We start from the raw sequence: 17,111 nt of genomic DNA, 5'->3' as shown, positions 1-17,111 counted from the left end.
AAGGTTGGGTTCCACTGATTGCCATGGGCACACAACTGGAAATCTACTTGTTTCCACTTATCAATTTTTTCAGTAGGCACATGACTTCCATCTTGCTCAAGGTGGTCATAAAGCCCTTGGCCAAGGAACCACATTTCAACGACAGCAGACCATGATAGATAATTTTTTCCATTTAGTTTCTCGGAGGTAATTGATGGACTTCCGGAGAAGGAAAGAGCACTACCAGACGCCATCTCTGAAGATGACAAATCGTTCCAGTGAGAAACAAGAAAAACCCTAAGGGTTTAGACAAACGGGACTGTGATGGTGGCCGGCGACGGAGGATGGCCGACGNCGGTGAGCGGGATCGACCCGTCTGATACCAACTTGAGAATTAAACTGTAAAATAATTCTAGAGGGCTTGATTGATCCCTCTCATAATCTTCTATTTATAATAATAAATTGATACAAAAGTACATGATAATTAGAGTAACCTAAACACAATATAATCATGATAATTAGAGTAACCTAGACACAATATAATCATGATAATTAGAGTAACCTAGACANACACAATATAATCATGATAATTAGAGTAACCTAGACACAATATAATCATGATAATTAGAGTAACCTAGACATAATATAATCATGATAATTAGAATAACCTTAGACACAATATAATCATGATAAATAGAATAAATATCCTAACAACAATGTTTTGTATTTGAGAAGTAATATGGAGTATTGCAGAATGGCTCGCGCACTGAAAATTTATAAACCTTCATTGTTCATTTTGGAATAATATATAACACTAGTCTGTCAATTGTCAGAAAGGGTGTTATTCATTTTGATAGAGAACCTTTAACTAAAATATATTTGATACAAATCTTTGAAAACCATGCACAGATGGCATCAAGTGGCCTTCTTTTTTCCAAATAGTAGGCTCAAAGAATATGTGTTTCCCTTCTTTTCAGCAGCTTCTACTCGATTTTTGCCAACCTACAGCCATTTGTACAAGGTATCAATATGTGTATTCATTTTGATCGATGTCCAGTAGCACATAAGCAAAAAAAGAAAGAAAAGAATACGTAATAAAGTTACAAAAATGCATACTATATAATCAATAGAAAATACCTTGTCCATGAGCCAATAACCAACAGATGGCATGTACTGAACAAGATACATGACAGCAAGCACAGGCTGCACGCAAATAAAATTTAAGGATTAAAGTTGCAAACTGAAAATTTTAATTCATGCTAATTGAAAGCATCAATTAGCCTATCTATCGTGAGTAGCCAAATGCTTAGGTGCAACCAAATTTTAAACTGATGAAAGCATTAAATATCTCGGGTGGAGTGAACAAAAACTCTCTTAGATTCCATAAATTAAAGCATGAACAAATATTCCCAGCGTCATACTTAAATTCCAAGATGTAACAAATTGACAAGGGAGCATTACATTTCACGTCAATTACATAATTATTCGAACAGTTACATGAAATGTACCTCAAGACACTGACACACTGACACATTTAATGATAAATTGAAAGGAAGTTGCTTTATCTAAACAGACACCTGAGATTCACTTGTGTAAAAGGCAAACAAAGTGGCGTGTACGAAAAACGGCAGAACAAGTATGAAGCAGATTCATTGCACAAAATGCAGAGAATAAATGTTTAAAAATGGCAACATATTGAAACAGAAGTACATTTCTAATCAATGCTTTTACCTGATATGATATCCAAGCTTCCTTTAAGCCATGGGTTGCAGCAATGATAGTCAGCTCCGCACACCTTTCAGATGACACACGCTTCTGTGGAGACAGAATTTCACATGAATGAAACAATCTGTCAATGACTCAATTGATACATCCAGAGAACACATGACCTGAGTTAAAGTGGACAATAGCAACAATAAAACGCAAAGGGAAAGAATACTGTAAACTCCAACATCTTCCACTATGCTGCGTCTTTGCAATACATGTCCTTTTCTTTAGTAAAAATTACATTCATCAACTTTTGCTAAAAATGAGCAAGGAAATTTTTTTCTTCATTCTTGAAAAGCATGTATCTATAAGTTCAGAAAAAAATGCAGTGTATCTTGATTTATCACTCTAGAGTATTAGAAGTTTCCAAAGATACATGTACTACGTACTATGGTTGGAAGAAAATAAAGAAAAATTCACTCAAGTTTTGTCTTTCTTTGCAGTAGTAATGCCTGAATTAACAAATACACAAACCTCAGATGGAACCTTTGATCCAGCATTATTTGACGTTTCTATTGGACCAGGACAGACCACAGTTACTCGGATCCCTTTCTGACAGAGCTGTCACAATTAAAAGTTTAGTAGTGCATGACTATGTACAGTATGACAATTACAATAAAACAACATCCATTATGCCCATTTTTTTTTTTCTCATTAGACAAAAACTACGTTTATCTTCCAGTTGTGCAGTATAGTATGGTTTATCATGGTAAATTGCATCCCTTCCTGTGCACAGTCTACATACCTCTGAACGCAAGGTATGGAAGTAACCATTGAGCGCATATTTGGAAGCAGAGTATACAGCTTGACCTGGGGCAGGTGTCTTTCCTGCTGCACTACTCATCTTATTGTAAATGAAGGGAACAAAAGATTATCAGTTTATGAATGGGAAAGGGGTTACAAGAAATATTTAATAAGTTCTCCAAAAATATGTGCATTAGTTCTTAGCATATTCAGCAATTGATGTAAAACATAACACGCCAATATAATTTTACAAAAAAAAGTTAAATTTATTATTGATCGTTGACAGATAAAATGTAGCAGCAAAGCTGACTAGTTCGTGACTACTCTCTTCTTTTTAGTTGCACTTGTTTTGGTTAATAAATCAATGCAGTCACAAACATCTTCCTGAAAGCTCCAACTGCTGTAGTTTCTGATTACTGCTAAGACGAGTGTGCTTGGTTTGCAGTTAGTGAATTTTCCAAAGCATCCAAACATGAATGGAAGAAATCCATGGATTGCCATTCAGTGGAAATAAACGTGAAAACAAACACACATTTAATATACTATTGCCATTCGGATTTCATAACCAAAATAAGATATTATTATGAATTCCTGCTTACCACCACAAAATGACCATGCCCCCTCTTTAACATGAAAGGTGTCAAGAGCTTTGTAAGAGCTATTGTCCCAAAAACATTGACATCAAAAGTAGCCTAATCAGGAGAAAAGCGTAATATATAACTTCAGATTTCTACTTTTAAAGTTTTGGAAGAAGACTGAAAAAGGGATAAAAACAATTTTAAAGTAAAGGATTGGTAATTAAACAGCAGGAGGGAGAGTCTCCTTTACGAAATACCTTAAGACCTTCCTCAGTTACATCTAAAATTGATGTTTTCTGCACAACAAAATAATCAATTAACAATACAGTTAATCCAATGAGCATATGATCAGCAAATTTTATCAGATAAGTGAAGAGAAATTTTATCAGCTTTCAACAAAGCATCATAACTATATTATACTGGCATGAAATGATAAGCTAGCATCTTCCAATGAAATTTTTTCAGGGCTGGTGTTCGGTTAATGTAGATAGTTGCTACACATATCCTGAAATGCATGCTGACCAATAAAAAGTATCACCTTTGACGTAGGAATTTCTGCTGATGAAATGTTTCCAAACTCATAGGGCTAAAGACACGCATGCACACACACCCTATAGAATGAAATAGTGACTGATAATGCTGCCTTGACAAATTGTTTTTCTAAATTAAAGGATGATAGTCAACCTCTATTTCCTCTTATTTTAACTTACAAGCATATTGAAGTACTAAATAAACCATTGGATAAAGCAGTAAGTCACTTACAGGACGCTCAAAAGCTGCATTATGGATCATGTAATCAACACCGGAATCTGGAAAAAAGGATTCTGCTTTCTCAACAGCTATCCTTAGAGAGTCCTCTCCAGAGGATAAATCCAATGGTAAAATCTTGACTTCATCAGGTGCATGCTTACCTGGTGGTATGCAAACCACACATTAATAGATCATGGTATGTGAATATGTCATTATTTGTACATAATTTACAAACTAATTTAGCACATGAAACTTCCATTAACACAACACAAAAATACCTTTCAGTTGTGTCCTTACTCGGCTTAGCTCAACTTCATTCCTCGCAGAGATTATAAGCTTGGCCCCTAAACTTGCAAGCTGTTTAGCCAAAATCTCCCCTTTACATACATCATTGAAGGAACCAAAAAGAAGAAGGAATCAGCTCTGCAAGTAAAATTAGTTATGGGAAAAGTTCTGGCTTTTTGAAGGAATCCTTCTAGGATTATACAGAACAAAGTACGCAAAAAGGAAATCTGAAATAATAAAATAAAATAAGTAAAAGCGGGCACTAAGGCATTGCAAATTAGAGTAGCGATAGCAATATACTTTCTAACACACACTCCGCTATTAACTAAGCTTAAAATTTGTTGAAAATTACAAAATCGGAAGAGGGACCCGTTAAATGAAAAGTGAGAACTACTAAAGTATGTTATTTCGATTAATTTCAACCAATAAAAGAGTGCGCATTCAAACAAATGAGTTAGAAAGTGGGTTCCAATCATTAATCATCCTCGATTACATTCTTCAAAGTTTAATTATTTTGATTCCTTCACTTATCAATGTGATTTCTGGGCGAATTAGAATTCAAGATTTATTTGATCGAAGTCCAAGGTCAACGTGAGTGAACGAATCAACCCAACAGAAATATAATACTGAAATTGAAAAATCAAATTAAAAAAAAAATGAAGAGTTCTTGTCATACCAATTCCACGGCTAGCGCCAGTAATCCAAACAACCTGGGTGGAAATGAAACATGAAAAGACAAAGTCATTTATGTAAGACACGAAGAAGAAAACACTCAAGGATGTGTATGTGTGATTCTCGCAACCTTATCTTCAATTTCTTCGCGTTTAGGTTGCTTCTTAGACATCAAAGTGAAATCGCCTAATAAATCAAAAACGAGAATTAGAACAAAAAAAGGATAATTGAAAAGAGAAAGCAATGTAATGAAAAAAATGAAATACCATAAGCAGTGAGGAATTTGTACAAAAAGATGAAGAAAAGCAATACGCAAATGAAGAACACCAACATGGGGCTGTGTGATGCAAAACAATACAATACAATACAGAAGCTTAAGCTGTGCAGTTATTTCTGGTTTTGGTTGCTGGTGAGTGAAATGCCAACGCGATTTTCTAACGCAAAAGCTACCGTCACTTAACGGCGATTATATCAAAGAAGATTATAATGATACAATTGAATCTGCAGTTTTTTATTGATTAATATGCTATTTGTTGTGTCTACCATAACATAACTACATCCACCAGCACTTCACATGATGCACATAATTCCTATGGAAGCACAAAATAGCAAGAGAAATAAATCACAAAGGGCAAAATGGGGATTATAAAAAGTTGAGGTATAGGAAGAAAAAGGGAGGTGCAAAAGTATTTCCTGGAGATAGAGTGGGCCAGTCAAGTTGGGCCTAACTACGAGGTCGTAATTGTAAAGCCCAATGTGCAGGTGGAAGAGAAGAGTGGAGGGTTGTGTTTTGGGTATCGTGATCCATCATCAACAAAACATAAGAAAGAAGAGTAATCGAAAAGACGAGAAGAGGGTAGAGAGTGAGTTCTAGGTTGGTTTCACAGTTGCAGCAGATCCATGGCGGCGAGTAGGAGCACTTTACCATTGATCAAATACCTGAGAGTGCGCGTCGACGCTCTTCCCCGCAACTCTCCGTTAACCCTCGCTCCCACCGTCTTCCTTCGCCGTTTTTGTGAAGAGGTTCGTGGCAGTTTTCTCGACAAGTCCGAGGTCGCAGATCGCGTCATCTCCTGCGTCAAAAACTTCCAGAAAGTCGACCCGGCCAAGGTTCTACTCTCCATTTCCGTCTGTTACCGCTTCGATTCACGCCTAATTTATCGATCCTGTTATATTTTCAATTGTTGCCAACCCTAGACAAATGCCACGTCACTTTCTTCTTCACGTTAGTTGCAATCTTTCTTTTCCACGTAGTCGTTTCACCTGCAACGTCAATGATGTTCAACTGTTTCGTGACCGTAACGGTTACTGGTTGCATCTCTCGCGTTTGTCTAATTTATGAGCTAAGTTAGAGCAATACGAAGAGATGCTAATTTAGAATATTAGAATAATTAAACTACTAGTTTTTTTCGCCATTTCTGAAGTTATAAAAGGCATGATCGACATCTCTACAAGGTTGTTTTCATTGCGCACAATGTTAAGTTTAGGTCAGGGAACAAATTATTTTATTTCATTTTATTTTTTACCTTTTTTCGGAATTGTTTATGCAGAAGATTATCTAAAAAAATCTAAAATTGTAAAAGTAATAGCTTAAGTATGAATGCGAGTATGTAACTCCCATAATTTTACCAACTCGTAAGGGCTGTTGCTTCTCCGTTTTGTGAATTGGAAAATGCAAATAGACGATTGGTTCCACAGAAATAGCAATTCAAGAACACATTTAGTCCCTAAGTATACGTATTTAAGTTAGTTTATGGGCCGGTTTAGCATGAGTTCTAATACTTAAGAAATTACTTTATAAAGGATTATATAGGAGAGAAGAATGATATTTTAAGGATAAATGGATGGTTTTATTTGATGATGGATTTTTGTTTTCACTGTTTAATCAACGGGCTCTGTTATGCTATGTATGAATGAAATCATTTTTCTTATTTTATTTAGCCCGAATGAAATCATTTTTGGGTTTTAATTTGTCAGGTTACCCCGAATGCTCACTTCCAGAATGACCTTGGATTGGATAGTTTGGATGCCGTAGAGATTGTGATGGCTCTTGAGGAAGAGTTTGGGTTTGAGATTCCTGATAATGAGGCTGACAAGATCAACTCTATTAAACATGCTGTGGACTTCATTGCATCCCATCCTCAGGCAAAGTAGAGTGTAAACTATTTGTTTTGTGTGCATCAGACATTTTTGCTACCAAAGTGATATTATTTTTTCATCCCTTAGAAGAGTGTTTGCTGGGAATGTGCCAGCTTCCTTTGGTGGTATAGACACCGAACTTCACATTTTGTGTTCCTCCGTTATTCATGTCAATAAGAATTGTGTTGAATTTCTGATTATTCTTCAGTTCTCCTCAGCATCAGATGCTTTGTGCTATTATTCTCTTTTTGCTTTGTTTTTTTACTTCATTTGTAATAGTCATACTCTTGTTTAGTATCCACGCACCACGATCGATGTTATATATTGCTGGATGTTATATATTCCTGTTAGTGAGTGTTTTTTGTTAATAAAATCTTTGTTTTGGTTGGATTTTTCGAATAAAAAGTGGAAATAAAGATTTTAAAGAGTGCAATTATTTTAAATGATGTAACGAAGATAGCAAGGATGAAAGAGATGTTACTATCAATAAACAGAGGAGAACCTTTTATAATATGGATAGATCTCTTATGGTTTTTGAAAAATGGGTTAAGTTATTAACAGGGATGATATTTTAATGAGTTTGATTAACATGATCCTTAATTATATGATGTTTAAAATTCCATAAAATATTGTATAAGTGGCAGTGTTGTCACTAACAAACTATGCACTTTGTGGATTTTAATAAATATAATGTACTTGGTGGGTGGTATGTTTTTGTAATGTGATTTTATTAAATGAATGAGAAAGTTTATAAAATATACAAATCACTATAGAAGTTAAATTATGTTGCAAATATATATTATATTAATTCCAAATACATTCCAATAGATAACATTGTTCTTCAAAAAATAAGGTTCATAATACATATTGAAGTTTCAAATTATATGTCTTTCAAAATAAGTTAAAATACATAATATGATATCAAAATACTTTTTTAGAGACACGTCTAATCTCCATAAAGTTCTAAAAATTTTCATCATGCAATACCATATCATTGAAAATATTAAAGTTGTTGTCTTCTTACTATAGGAACAAGTAATGTCACAAATCAACATGATTTGTATTCTTCTTTTTATCCTCTTTTTCAATTTCTCTATTTCTATATACTTCAATTTCATAATAACAATGTTCCATTATTATTTCTAACATAAAATAAATTGACTTTTCTATTTTGTTACATTTCACTGTTTCTCAAAATTCACCATGTCATTCTCATATAAAAAGAACTACATCCCTTAAATCTTCCAAATTTGAGAGATTCGAGAGTCATGGTTCTTCTTTTAGGGAAATATGATGGTTTTTGGAGAGCAATGAAACGCAACAAAACAAAAGAGACAATTCATTTTATCTTAGGAACATCAATAGAACATTGTTATTATAAAATTAAAGAAAGTATAAGAGTGGGACAAATTGAAGAAGAGAATAAGAATAAAAATATTGAACAAAATAAGGTTAATGTGAGACATCACTTGTTCCTATAATTAGAAAACATGTTTAATACTTTTAATGACATGGTGTTAAATGATGAAAGATGAAAATCATTATAAACATCATGTAACGGGTCTCTGAAAAAGGGTTAAGTTTAACCCATATAAAACTAGTTTGTGAGGTTGATTTTGTAGGCTTAAATTAAGCTTAAAATCAACTTCCTAATATGATATCAAAACACTTTCTCCATAAAGTTCTAACAATTTTCATCATGCAACACTGTATCATTAAAAGTATTAAAAAGTTGTTGTCTTCTCACTGTAGGAACAAGTGATTCCATAGATCAACCTGATCTTGTATTTTTTTCTTATCCTCTTTTTCAATTTCTCTCCTTCCATATGCTTAATTTTATAATAATAAAGTTTCATTATTATTCCTATCCTAAAGCAATTTGGTTTTTCCATTTTGTTGCGTTTCAATGTTTTTTAAAAATCACTATGTCATTCACCTATAAAAAGAATTATGTCCCTTGAATCTTCCAAATTTGAGAGATTTGATAAACAAGGTTTCTTTAGTGAAATATGATGATTTTTGGAGAGCAATAAAACACAACAAAACAAAATAGATAATTCATTTTAGGTTAGGAACAACAATAGAACATTGTTATTATAATATTAAAGTATCAAGAATGGAAAAATTGAAGAAAAGTATAAGAATAAGAATATTGACCAAGATGAGGTTAATTTGAGGCATCAGTTGTTCGTATAATTATAAAACATGTTTAATACTTTCAATGACATGTTATATGATGAAAGATGAAAATCATTATAAACATCACACAATGAGTCTCTAAAAATGGGTTAAGTTTAATTTTTATAAAAGCAGTTTGTAAGGTTGATTTTATAATATTAAGTTAGGTTTAATGTCAACTTTCTAATATGATATAAAAACACTTTTTCAAAGACACGTCGGATATCTATAAAGTTCTAACAATTTTCATCACGCAACACTATATCTATATCATTGAAAGTATTAAAGTTGTTGCTTCTCACTATAGGAACAAGTGATGCCACAAATCAACCTAACCTTGTATTCATGTTCTTATACTCTTTTACAATTTCTCTGTTTCTATATGCTTCAATTTAACAATGTTTCATTATTATTCCTATCCTAAAGTAAATTGAGTTTTCTGTTTTGTTGCATTTCATTGTCATTCAAAAATCATTATGTCATTCTCTTATAAAAAGAATTATGTCCCTCAAATCTTTTAAATTTGAGATATTCGAGAGACATGGTTCTTCTTTCAGGGGAAATATGATGGTTTTGGAGAGCAATGAAACACAACAAAACAAAATAGATCATTCATTTTAGATTAGGAGCAACAACGGAACATTGTTATTATAATATTAAAATATCAAGAACGAGACAAATTAAAGAAGAGAATAAGAATAAGAATATTGAATAAGATAAGGTTAATGTGAGTCATCACTTGTTCCTACAATTAGAAAACATGTTTAATACTTTCAATGACATGGTGTAATATGGTGACAGATGAAAATCATTATAAACATCACTTAATGTGTCTCTGAAAAAGGGTTAAGTTTAATTCATAAAACTAGTTTGTAAGGTTGATTTTGTAGGGTTGAGTTAGACTTAAAATCAACTTCCTAATATGATATCAAAACACTTTTTCAAAGACACATTGTCTTATATCCATAAAGTTCTAACAATTTTCATCATGCTACACCATATCATTGAAAGTATTAGGAACAAGTAATGCCACAAATCAACTTGATCTTGTATTCTTGTTCTCATCCTTTTTTTCAATTTCTATCTTTCTATATGCTTCAAGTTTATAATAACAGTGTTCCATTATTATTCCTAACCAAAAGTAAATTGGCTTTTTTATTTTGTTGCATTTCAGTGTTCTTCAAAAATCACCACGTCATTCTCCTATAAAAAGATATACGTCCCTCAATGTTTCAAATTTGCGTGATTCGAGAGACATGATTCTTCTGTTAGGGAAATATAATGGTTGTTAAAGAGCAATGAAACACAACAAAACAAAATAGATAATTCATTTTAGGTTAGGAATAACAATAGAACATTGTTATTATAAGATTAAAGTATCAAGAATGAGACAAATTGAAAAAGAGAATAAGAATAATAATATTGAACAAAATGAGGTTAATGTAAGGCATCACTTGTTCCTATTATTGGAAGACAACATGTTTAATACTTTCAATGACATGGTGTTATATGATGAAAGATGAAAATCAATATAAACATGACGAAATGTTTCCTTGAAAAAGGGTTAAGTTTAACTATCATAAAACTAGTTTGTAAGGTTGAGATAGAATTAAAGTCAACTTCCTAATATGATATAAAAAACACTTTTTCATAGACACATTATCTGATCTCCATAAAGTTTTAACAATTTTCATCATGCAACACCATATCATTGAAAGTATTAAAGTTGTTGTCTTCTCACTATAGAAACAAGTGATGCCATAAATCAACTTGATCTTGTATTTTTTTCTTATCTTCTTTTCCATTTTCTCTTTTCGTTATACTTCAGTTTTATAATAACAATGTTCCATGATTAGTCCTAACCTAAAGTAAATTGGCTTTTCTATTTTTTTGCATTTCACCTTTTTCCAAAAATCACCATGTTATTCTTTGTTAAAAGAACTATGTCCCTCGAATTTTCCAAATTTGATAAATCCGAAAGACATCGTTTTTGTTCCAGGGAAATATGATAGTTTTTGGAGAGCAGTGAAATGCAATAAAAAAAATCAAGTTATGTTAGATACAATAATAGAATATTATTATTGTAAGACTAAAATATCAACAATGGGACAAATTGAAAAAGAGAATAAAAATAAAAATATTGAACAAGATGAGGTTGATGTGAAGCATCACTTGTTGCTACCATTAGAAGGCAACATGTTTAATAATTTCAATGACATGGTGTTACATGATGAAAATGAAAAACATTATAAACATCACACAATGTGTCTTTGAAAAAGTGTTAACTTTAACTAATAAAACTTGTTTGTAAGTTTGATTTTATACTATTGAGTTAGGTTTAAAATTAACTTCTTAATATGATTTCAAAATACTTTTTCAGAGACACATTGTTTGGTATCCATAAAGTTCTAACTATTTTTATCATGCAACACCATATCATTAAAAAAATTAAAGTTGTTGTCTTCTCATTATAGGAACAAGTGATGTTACAAATCAACATGATGTTGTATTCTTGTTCTTATCCTCTTTTTCAATTTCTCTTTTTTTTTTATGCTTCAATTTTATAATAACAATATTCCATTATTATTCCTAAAAGTAAGTTGGCTTTTCTATTTGGTTGCATTTCATTCTTTTTCAAAAGTTACCATGTTATTTCCTTATAAAAAGAACTATTTTCTTCGAATCTTTCAAATTTGAGAGTTCAAGAGACATGGTTCTTCTTCAAGAGAAATATGATAATTTTTGGATAACAGTAAAACACAACAAAAAAATAGTTTGTGTTAGGAACGATAATAGAATATTGTTATTATAAGGATAATGTATCAATAATGAGACAAATTGAAGAAAAGAATAAGAATAAGAATATTGAACAAGATGAGGTTGATGTAAGGCATCACTTGTTCCTACAATTAGAAGGCAACATATTTAATACTTTCAATGATATGGTGTTACATGATGAAAGATGAAAAACATTATAAACATCACGCCATGTGTCTTTGAAAAAGTGTTAAGTTTAAGTTGTATAAAACTAGTCTTCAAGGTTGATTTTGTATGATTGAGTTAGGTTTAAAAGTCAACTTCTTAATATGATATCAAAACATTTTTACATAGACACATTGTGTGATCTCCATAAAGTTCTAAATATTTTCATCATGTAACACCATATCTTTCAAAGTATTAAAGTTGCCTTCTCACTATAGGAACAAGTGATGCCCTAAATCAAATTGTTCTTGTATTCTTATTCTTATCCTTTTTTTTCAATTTCTCTCTTTCTTTATCCTTCAATTTTATAATAATAATGTTTCACTATTATTCTTAACTTAAAGTAAATTAGTTTTTCTAATTTGTTGCATTACACTGTTTTCAGAAAGCCACCATGTCATTCTGCTGTAAAAAGAACTAGGAAAATATGATGGTTTTTGGAGATCAGTGAAATGTAACAAAAACAAAAGAGATAATTCAATTTATGTGAAAAACAATAATTAAACATTGTTATTATAAGATTATTGTATCAAGAATGAGACAAATTGGAGAAGATAATAAGAATAAGAATATTGAGTAATATGAGGTTGTTGCGAAGCATAATTTGTTCTTACAATAAAAAAACAATATGTTTAATACTTTTAATGACATGGTATTACATGACGAAAGATAAAAAATATTATAAATATTACACAATATGTCATTGAAAAATGTTAAGTTTAACTCTATAAAACTAATTTGAAATGTGTATTTTGAATGGTTAAATTAGACTTAAAGTCAACTAATATAATTTTCATAAAGTTTTAATATTTTCATCTTGCGACACCATATCATTAAATGTATTAAAGTTATTAGAAAGAAGTGATGGAAAAAATCAACTTGATCTTCTATTCTGGTTCTTATCTTCATTTTCAAATTTGATCTTTGTTGACACTTGAATTTATATTATTCTTAACATAAAATAAATAAGTTCTTCTATTATTTTTTTTTTGCATTTTACTATTTTTCAAAAATCACCCTGTTCTTTTCTTGTAAAAAAAAAAAACTACATTCTTCGAATCTTTCAAAATGAAAAGAAGTTCTTCTATTATTTTTTTTTTGCATTTTACTATTTTTCAAAAATCACCCTGTTCTTTTCTTGTAAAAAAAAAACTACATTCTTCGAATCTTTCAAAATGAAAAGATTCAAGAGATACAGTTTTTCTCCTAAAAAAACATAATAATTTTTGAAGAATAATAAAAGATAACATAACAGAAAAGGTAATTTTCTTTAGATTAAAAATAATTATAAAACTAAAATATCAAGACACAATTTAAAAAAGAAAATAAGAATAAAAATATTGAATAAGACAAGATTGACAAACCCATCACTTCTTACTAAAATAGAAAAACAATATAGAAATCATGTCTCTACAAAAGTATTAAAGTAACTCTGCTAAACTATATTGTAACGTGTGTTTAAACATGCATGTAAAGATGTATAAATAAATAAGTAAATTTTTAGAAACTAAATTTATATTAAATAATTAAATAAGTATATATATATTTTTTTAAAGTTAAATTATGAAGATATATAAAAATGAACATATAATTCTTCGTTTAGAAAATATATCATTTGTAAATAAAAGAAATAACTGGTGTTGTTTAATGTTAGTATATAAAGATATAGGAAAATAAATAGATAATTATCGTTTTAAGAGATTGAGTTTTAAAATATATTTTTTTTTGAATTATAATATGCTTAAGCAGTAAAATCAACACGTAATTATCTTTTTAAAATCTGGATTTTTTTCAAAAACAAGTAAATGAGTGTACCTTTTAGAGTGGTAGAAGAACCAAGACTTTCGCTCAGATGATAGCCGTGATGAATGAAGAGAGGATCATCCAATCTAACGGAGTGGAAACAACAGAAGCCTGAAAACAAATCAAAAGATGCACAAGTTATTTCGAAAAACAATACCATATCAGAGTTATCAGACGTATTAGAACAGAAAACCAAAAAAGAGAGAAAAGAGAAACAGAGAACGAACAGAAAACCAGAAACAGAGAGAAAATAGAAACAGAGAGAGCATTGAAACAGAAAACCAGAAAAAGAAAGAAAATAGAAACAGACAGAAAATTAACACAGAAACCCAGAAGAAAAGAGAGAAAAGAGAAACAGAGAGAACATTGAAACAGAAAACCAGAAAAAGAAAGAAAATAGAAACAGAGAAAACATTGAAACAGAAAACCAGAAAAAGAGAGAAAATAGAAACTGAGAGAATATTGAAACAGAGAACCAAAAAACAGAAAGAAAATAGAAACAGAGAGAAAATTAACACAGAAACCCAGAAGAAAAGAGAGAAAATAGANAGAATATTGAAACAGAGAACCAAAAAACAGAAAGAAAATAGAAACAGAGAGAAAATTAACACAGAAACCCAGAAGAAAAGAGAGAAAATAGAAACAGAGAGAAGAGGGAAGATGAAAAAAACCTTATTAAAAAAACTCAAAGGAAAAACAGAATATACAATTGAAAAGAGTAAAATGGGTAATTAAAAGATATAGAAAGATAAGGTAAATATTATTTTTTTAAATGTATCTTTCTAAAATAATAACCAAATAAGATAAATAGAAAATTTTTCGTTTTCAAAAATTCATATTTTAAAAATGGCTGTATTTTTTTAAATGTAAAAGTTTTTTAACTGTAAAGATATATAAAATAAATAAGGTATTGTTTAGAAACTGCATCTATTCAAAATAATTAAATAAGTGTATTTTTTAAAGTTCAACAATGAAGATATATAAAGATATATTCGATTTATTTCAGGAAAATCAAATTTGAATTACATTTAGATAAGTTTAATATTTTTAGTAATCATAATCGTAATCATTGTGCACTTTGATTTGTAGTTAGTTTCGTAAAGAGATGACAAAACTTAATTGAAAATTAAAAATTATTTTTTTTAGAAAAATACCATATCAAAGAAAATATTTGAAAAAATATATCTTTTTAATATGTTGGTGATTGAGTTAATATGTTATTTCACATTTCTATAAATTCTTGTTCTATGAAACTTTTTAGTTAAGTATAATCTAAAAAAATGTTGAACATAATCATTACTTTTTTGGTTGGAAACATTAACTAATGTCAATATTTTATCTTCAATATTTGTCACAATATATTAATTTGTGTGTAAATGATATGATGAAGATGAGTGTAAATATGTTGAAAATTTCCTTAACAATTATATAACAAATCTAACAGAAATTTAAATTTTTTATAATAAATTTATTAAAAAAAATTATTGGTGAAACATAACACTAATTAAATATGAAATTGATTATACTTTATATTCAAACCCTTAAAATAATAAATTTATAATTTTTTTATATTATATATTACTTAATTTTTTCATTTTTATAAATGTAAAACTATAACTCACACTTAAATCTTAAAGTTTATGATTACCAATATATTTTTAAACTAACATTATAGAATCTTATCTAAATTCCTTAATTACTTCATTCAATCACAATTATTTCATGATGTCTATTGTTTTGTATGTATTGATTCATAAAATATTGTATAAAATACACCAAAAAGATAAGAATAAAATGTCGATTACATGAAAAAAAAAAAGTTTTAATGGGTCAATTTTTTTTACCAATTGCAGACATAGTTATATTAAGATTGTTTTATCTTATTTTGATTTGTATTTCTTTTCTTTAAAAAAATGAGAAAATTAAATTAAATTTTGAAAAAATATCTTTTAAGAAGAATTTTATCTTTAAAAAAACTTGAAAACATATTTTTTAAAGATTAAAATATATTTAATCTTAAAGATAATATCATCTTAACCTAAAATTTGGAAAGATATTTTTTTAAAAGTATTATTACTTTTTTTTATAAAAATTCAAGTTTAGATTTGAAAATATACGTTTATAAAATTATTGAAAGGATGTCTTTTTGCGGACAAATTTTATTTTATCATAAAATAAGGAATGTTATTACTGTAGAATACTTAATTTCTCAAATTTAGATTGTAATTTTGACTAATATCTCAACACAGATTTTGTCTCAGATTTTATCATAAAATTATTTATTATTTGATGAATTTATGATATCAATTAAATATCAAAATATAGTTATAAGACCATTTAAGATAACACTTGTCCACTCTCAAATTATCACAATTAACTATTATCTATACTTGTGTATAAAAAAAAGAAGACATTTTTATACAATTTTTTCAATTTTACTTTTTAAATAATCATTATAAAAACTAAAATAATTAAATTTTCATTTTTACTCTTTAAATTAGCGTTAATTTAAATTTAATTATTTTTTAAATTAAAATAATTATCTTACCATTGAAATTTTTTTAGATCATTATTTACTTAAGTTCAGTAAATTTTTTTAAAATTAAATTATCTATCTACAATAGAAAAAAATTGATAAAATATAAAAAGAAAAATTATATACACACACAAATATTGATATTTATGTTATTTACAATTCATTTATCCAATATAACCGGTCATCCATCTAATACATAGTCGGTTAAGTTTTTAAAACATTAACTAAAAGAACTGTTAATTTCTTTTTATTATTTTAATTTATTTGTATATTTTTAAATATTAATTGTCTATGCATAGTTTAATATTTTTATAGTTTTTGGACAGTGAAACTTTTGTGTGTTTATTCTTAATGCTAGTCTTTTATGCAGATTTATCATCTTGGTAAAAAAAAATCACCGAAATAACATAATAATTCCAGTTTATCTGTATGACAATATAAAAACATTATCATGCATATAATTTTAAAAGAAATGGGCATCTTTTAATCATGGATATGGACTATCATCAAGATATCACGCTGCTACTTCCTACACCCCATTATTGTTTATACCCACCCCCTTAATTTATAAAATTCACGATTTACCCTTAAGTCAATATTAGAGTGAATCCTAATTTACATTCCATTTCTCCGATCTCCTTTTCGTACCATGAGTGTTTCACCTCCATCATACCCAACACATTATTCTCTTTCTCTTT

General features: G+C 29.2%; 2 protein-coding genes across 3 annotated transcripts; one reads left to right on the top strand and one right to left on the bottom strand.

The window, feature by feature from the left end:
* Positions 1–738: 738 nt before the first annotated feature.
* On the bottom strand, positions 739–5,335 carry LOC106779571 (dehydrogenase/reductase SDR family member 7). 2 transcript variants are annotated; one of them, XM_014667696.2, is made up of 12 exons: positions 5,042–5,335; positions 4,906–4,961; positions 4,780–4,813; positions 4,097–4,195; positions 3,831–3,979; positions 3,326–3,364; positions 3,090–3,182; positions 2,492–2,590; positions 2,221–2,307; positions 1,711–1,794; positions 1,117–1,182; positions 739–981 (listed from the first exon to the last, which is right to left on the bottom strand). In XM_014667696.2, the coding sequence occupies exons 1-12, from the start codon at positions 5,106–5,108 to the stop codon at positions 895–897; spliced, it is 960 nt and encodes a 319-aa protein (XP_014523182.1). In that variant the 5' UTR covers positions 5,109–5,335; the 3' UTR covers positions 739–894. The 2 variants fall into 2 exon arrangements, with proteins under 2 accessions (XP_014523182.1, XP_014523184.1); XM_014667698.2 differs by having other exon boundaries at positions 5,107–5,335.
* Positions 5,336–5,584: 249 nt separating this feature from the next.
* LOC106779570 (acyl carrier protein 2, mitochondrial) lies at positions 5,585–7,121 on the top strand. Its single transcript, XM_014667695.2, has 2 exons — positions 5,585–5,885; positions 6,753–7,121. The coding sequence occupies exons 1-2, from the start codon at positions 5,676–5,678 to the stop codon at positions 6,927–6,929; spliced, it is 387 nt and encodes a 128-aa protein (XP_014523181.1). The 5' UTR covers positions 5,585–5,675; the 3' UTR covers positions 6,930–7,121.
* Positions 7,122–17,111: the final 9,990 nt, after the last annotated feature.

The sequence above is a fragment of the Vigna radiata genome, unplaced genomic scaffold (genome assembly GCF_000741045.1).
Source record: "Vigna radiata var. radiata cultivar VC1973A unplaced genomic scaffold, Vradiata_ver6 scaffold_363, whole genome shotgun sequence".
NCBI classification, from domain to species: domain Eukaryota; kingdom Viridiplantae; phylum Streptophyta; class Magnoliopsida; order Fabales; family Fabaceae; genus Vigna; species Vigna radiata.
Note: the sequence above shows the minus strand (reverse complement) of the source record. Positions and strands in the feature narration are given on the sequence as shown.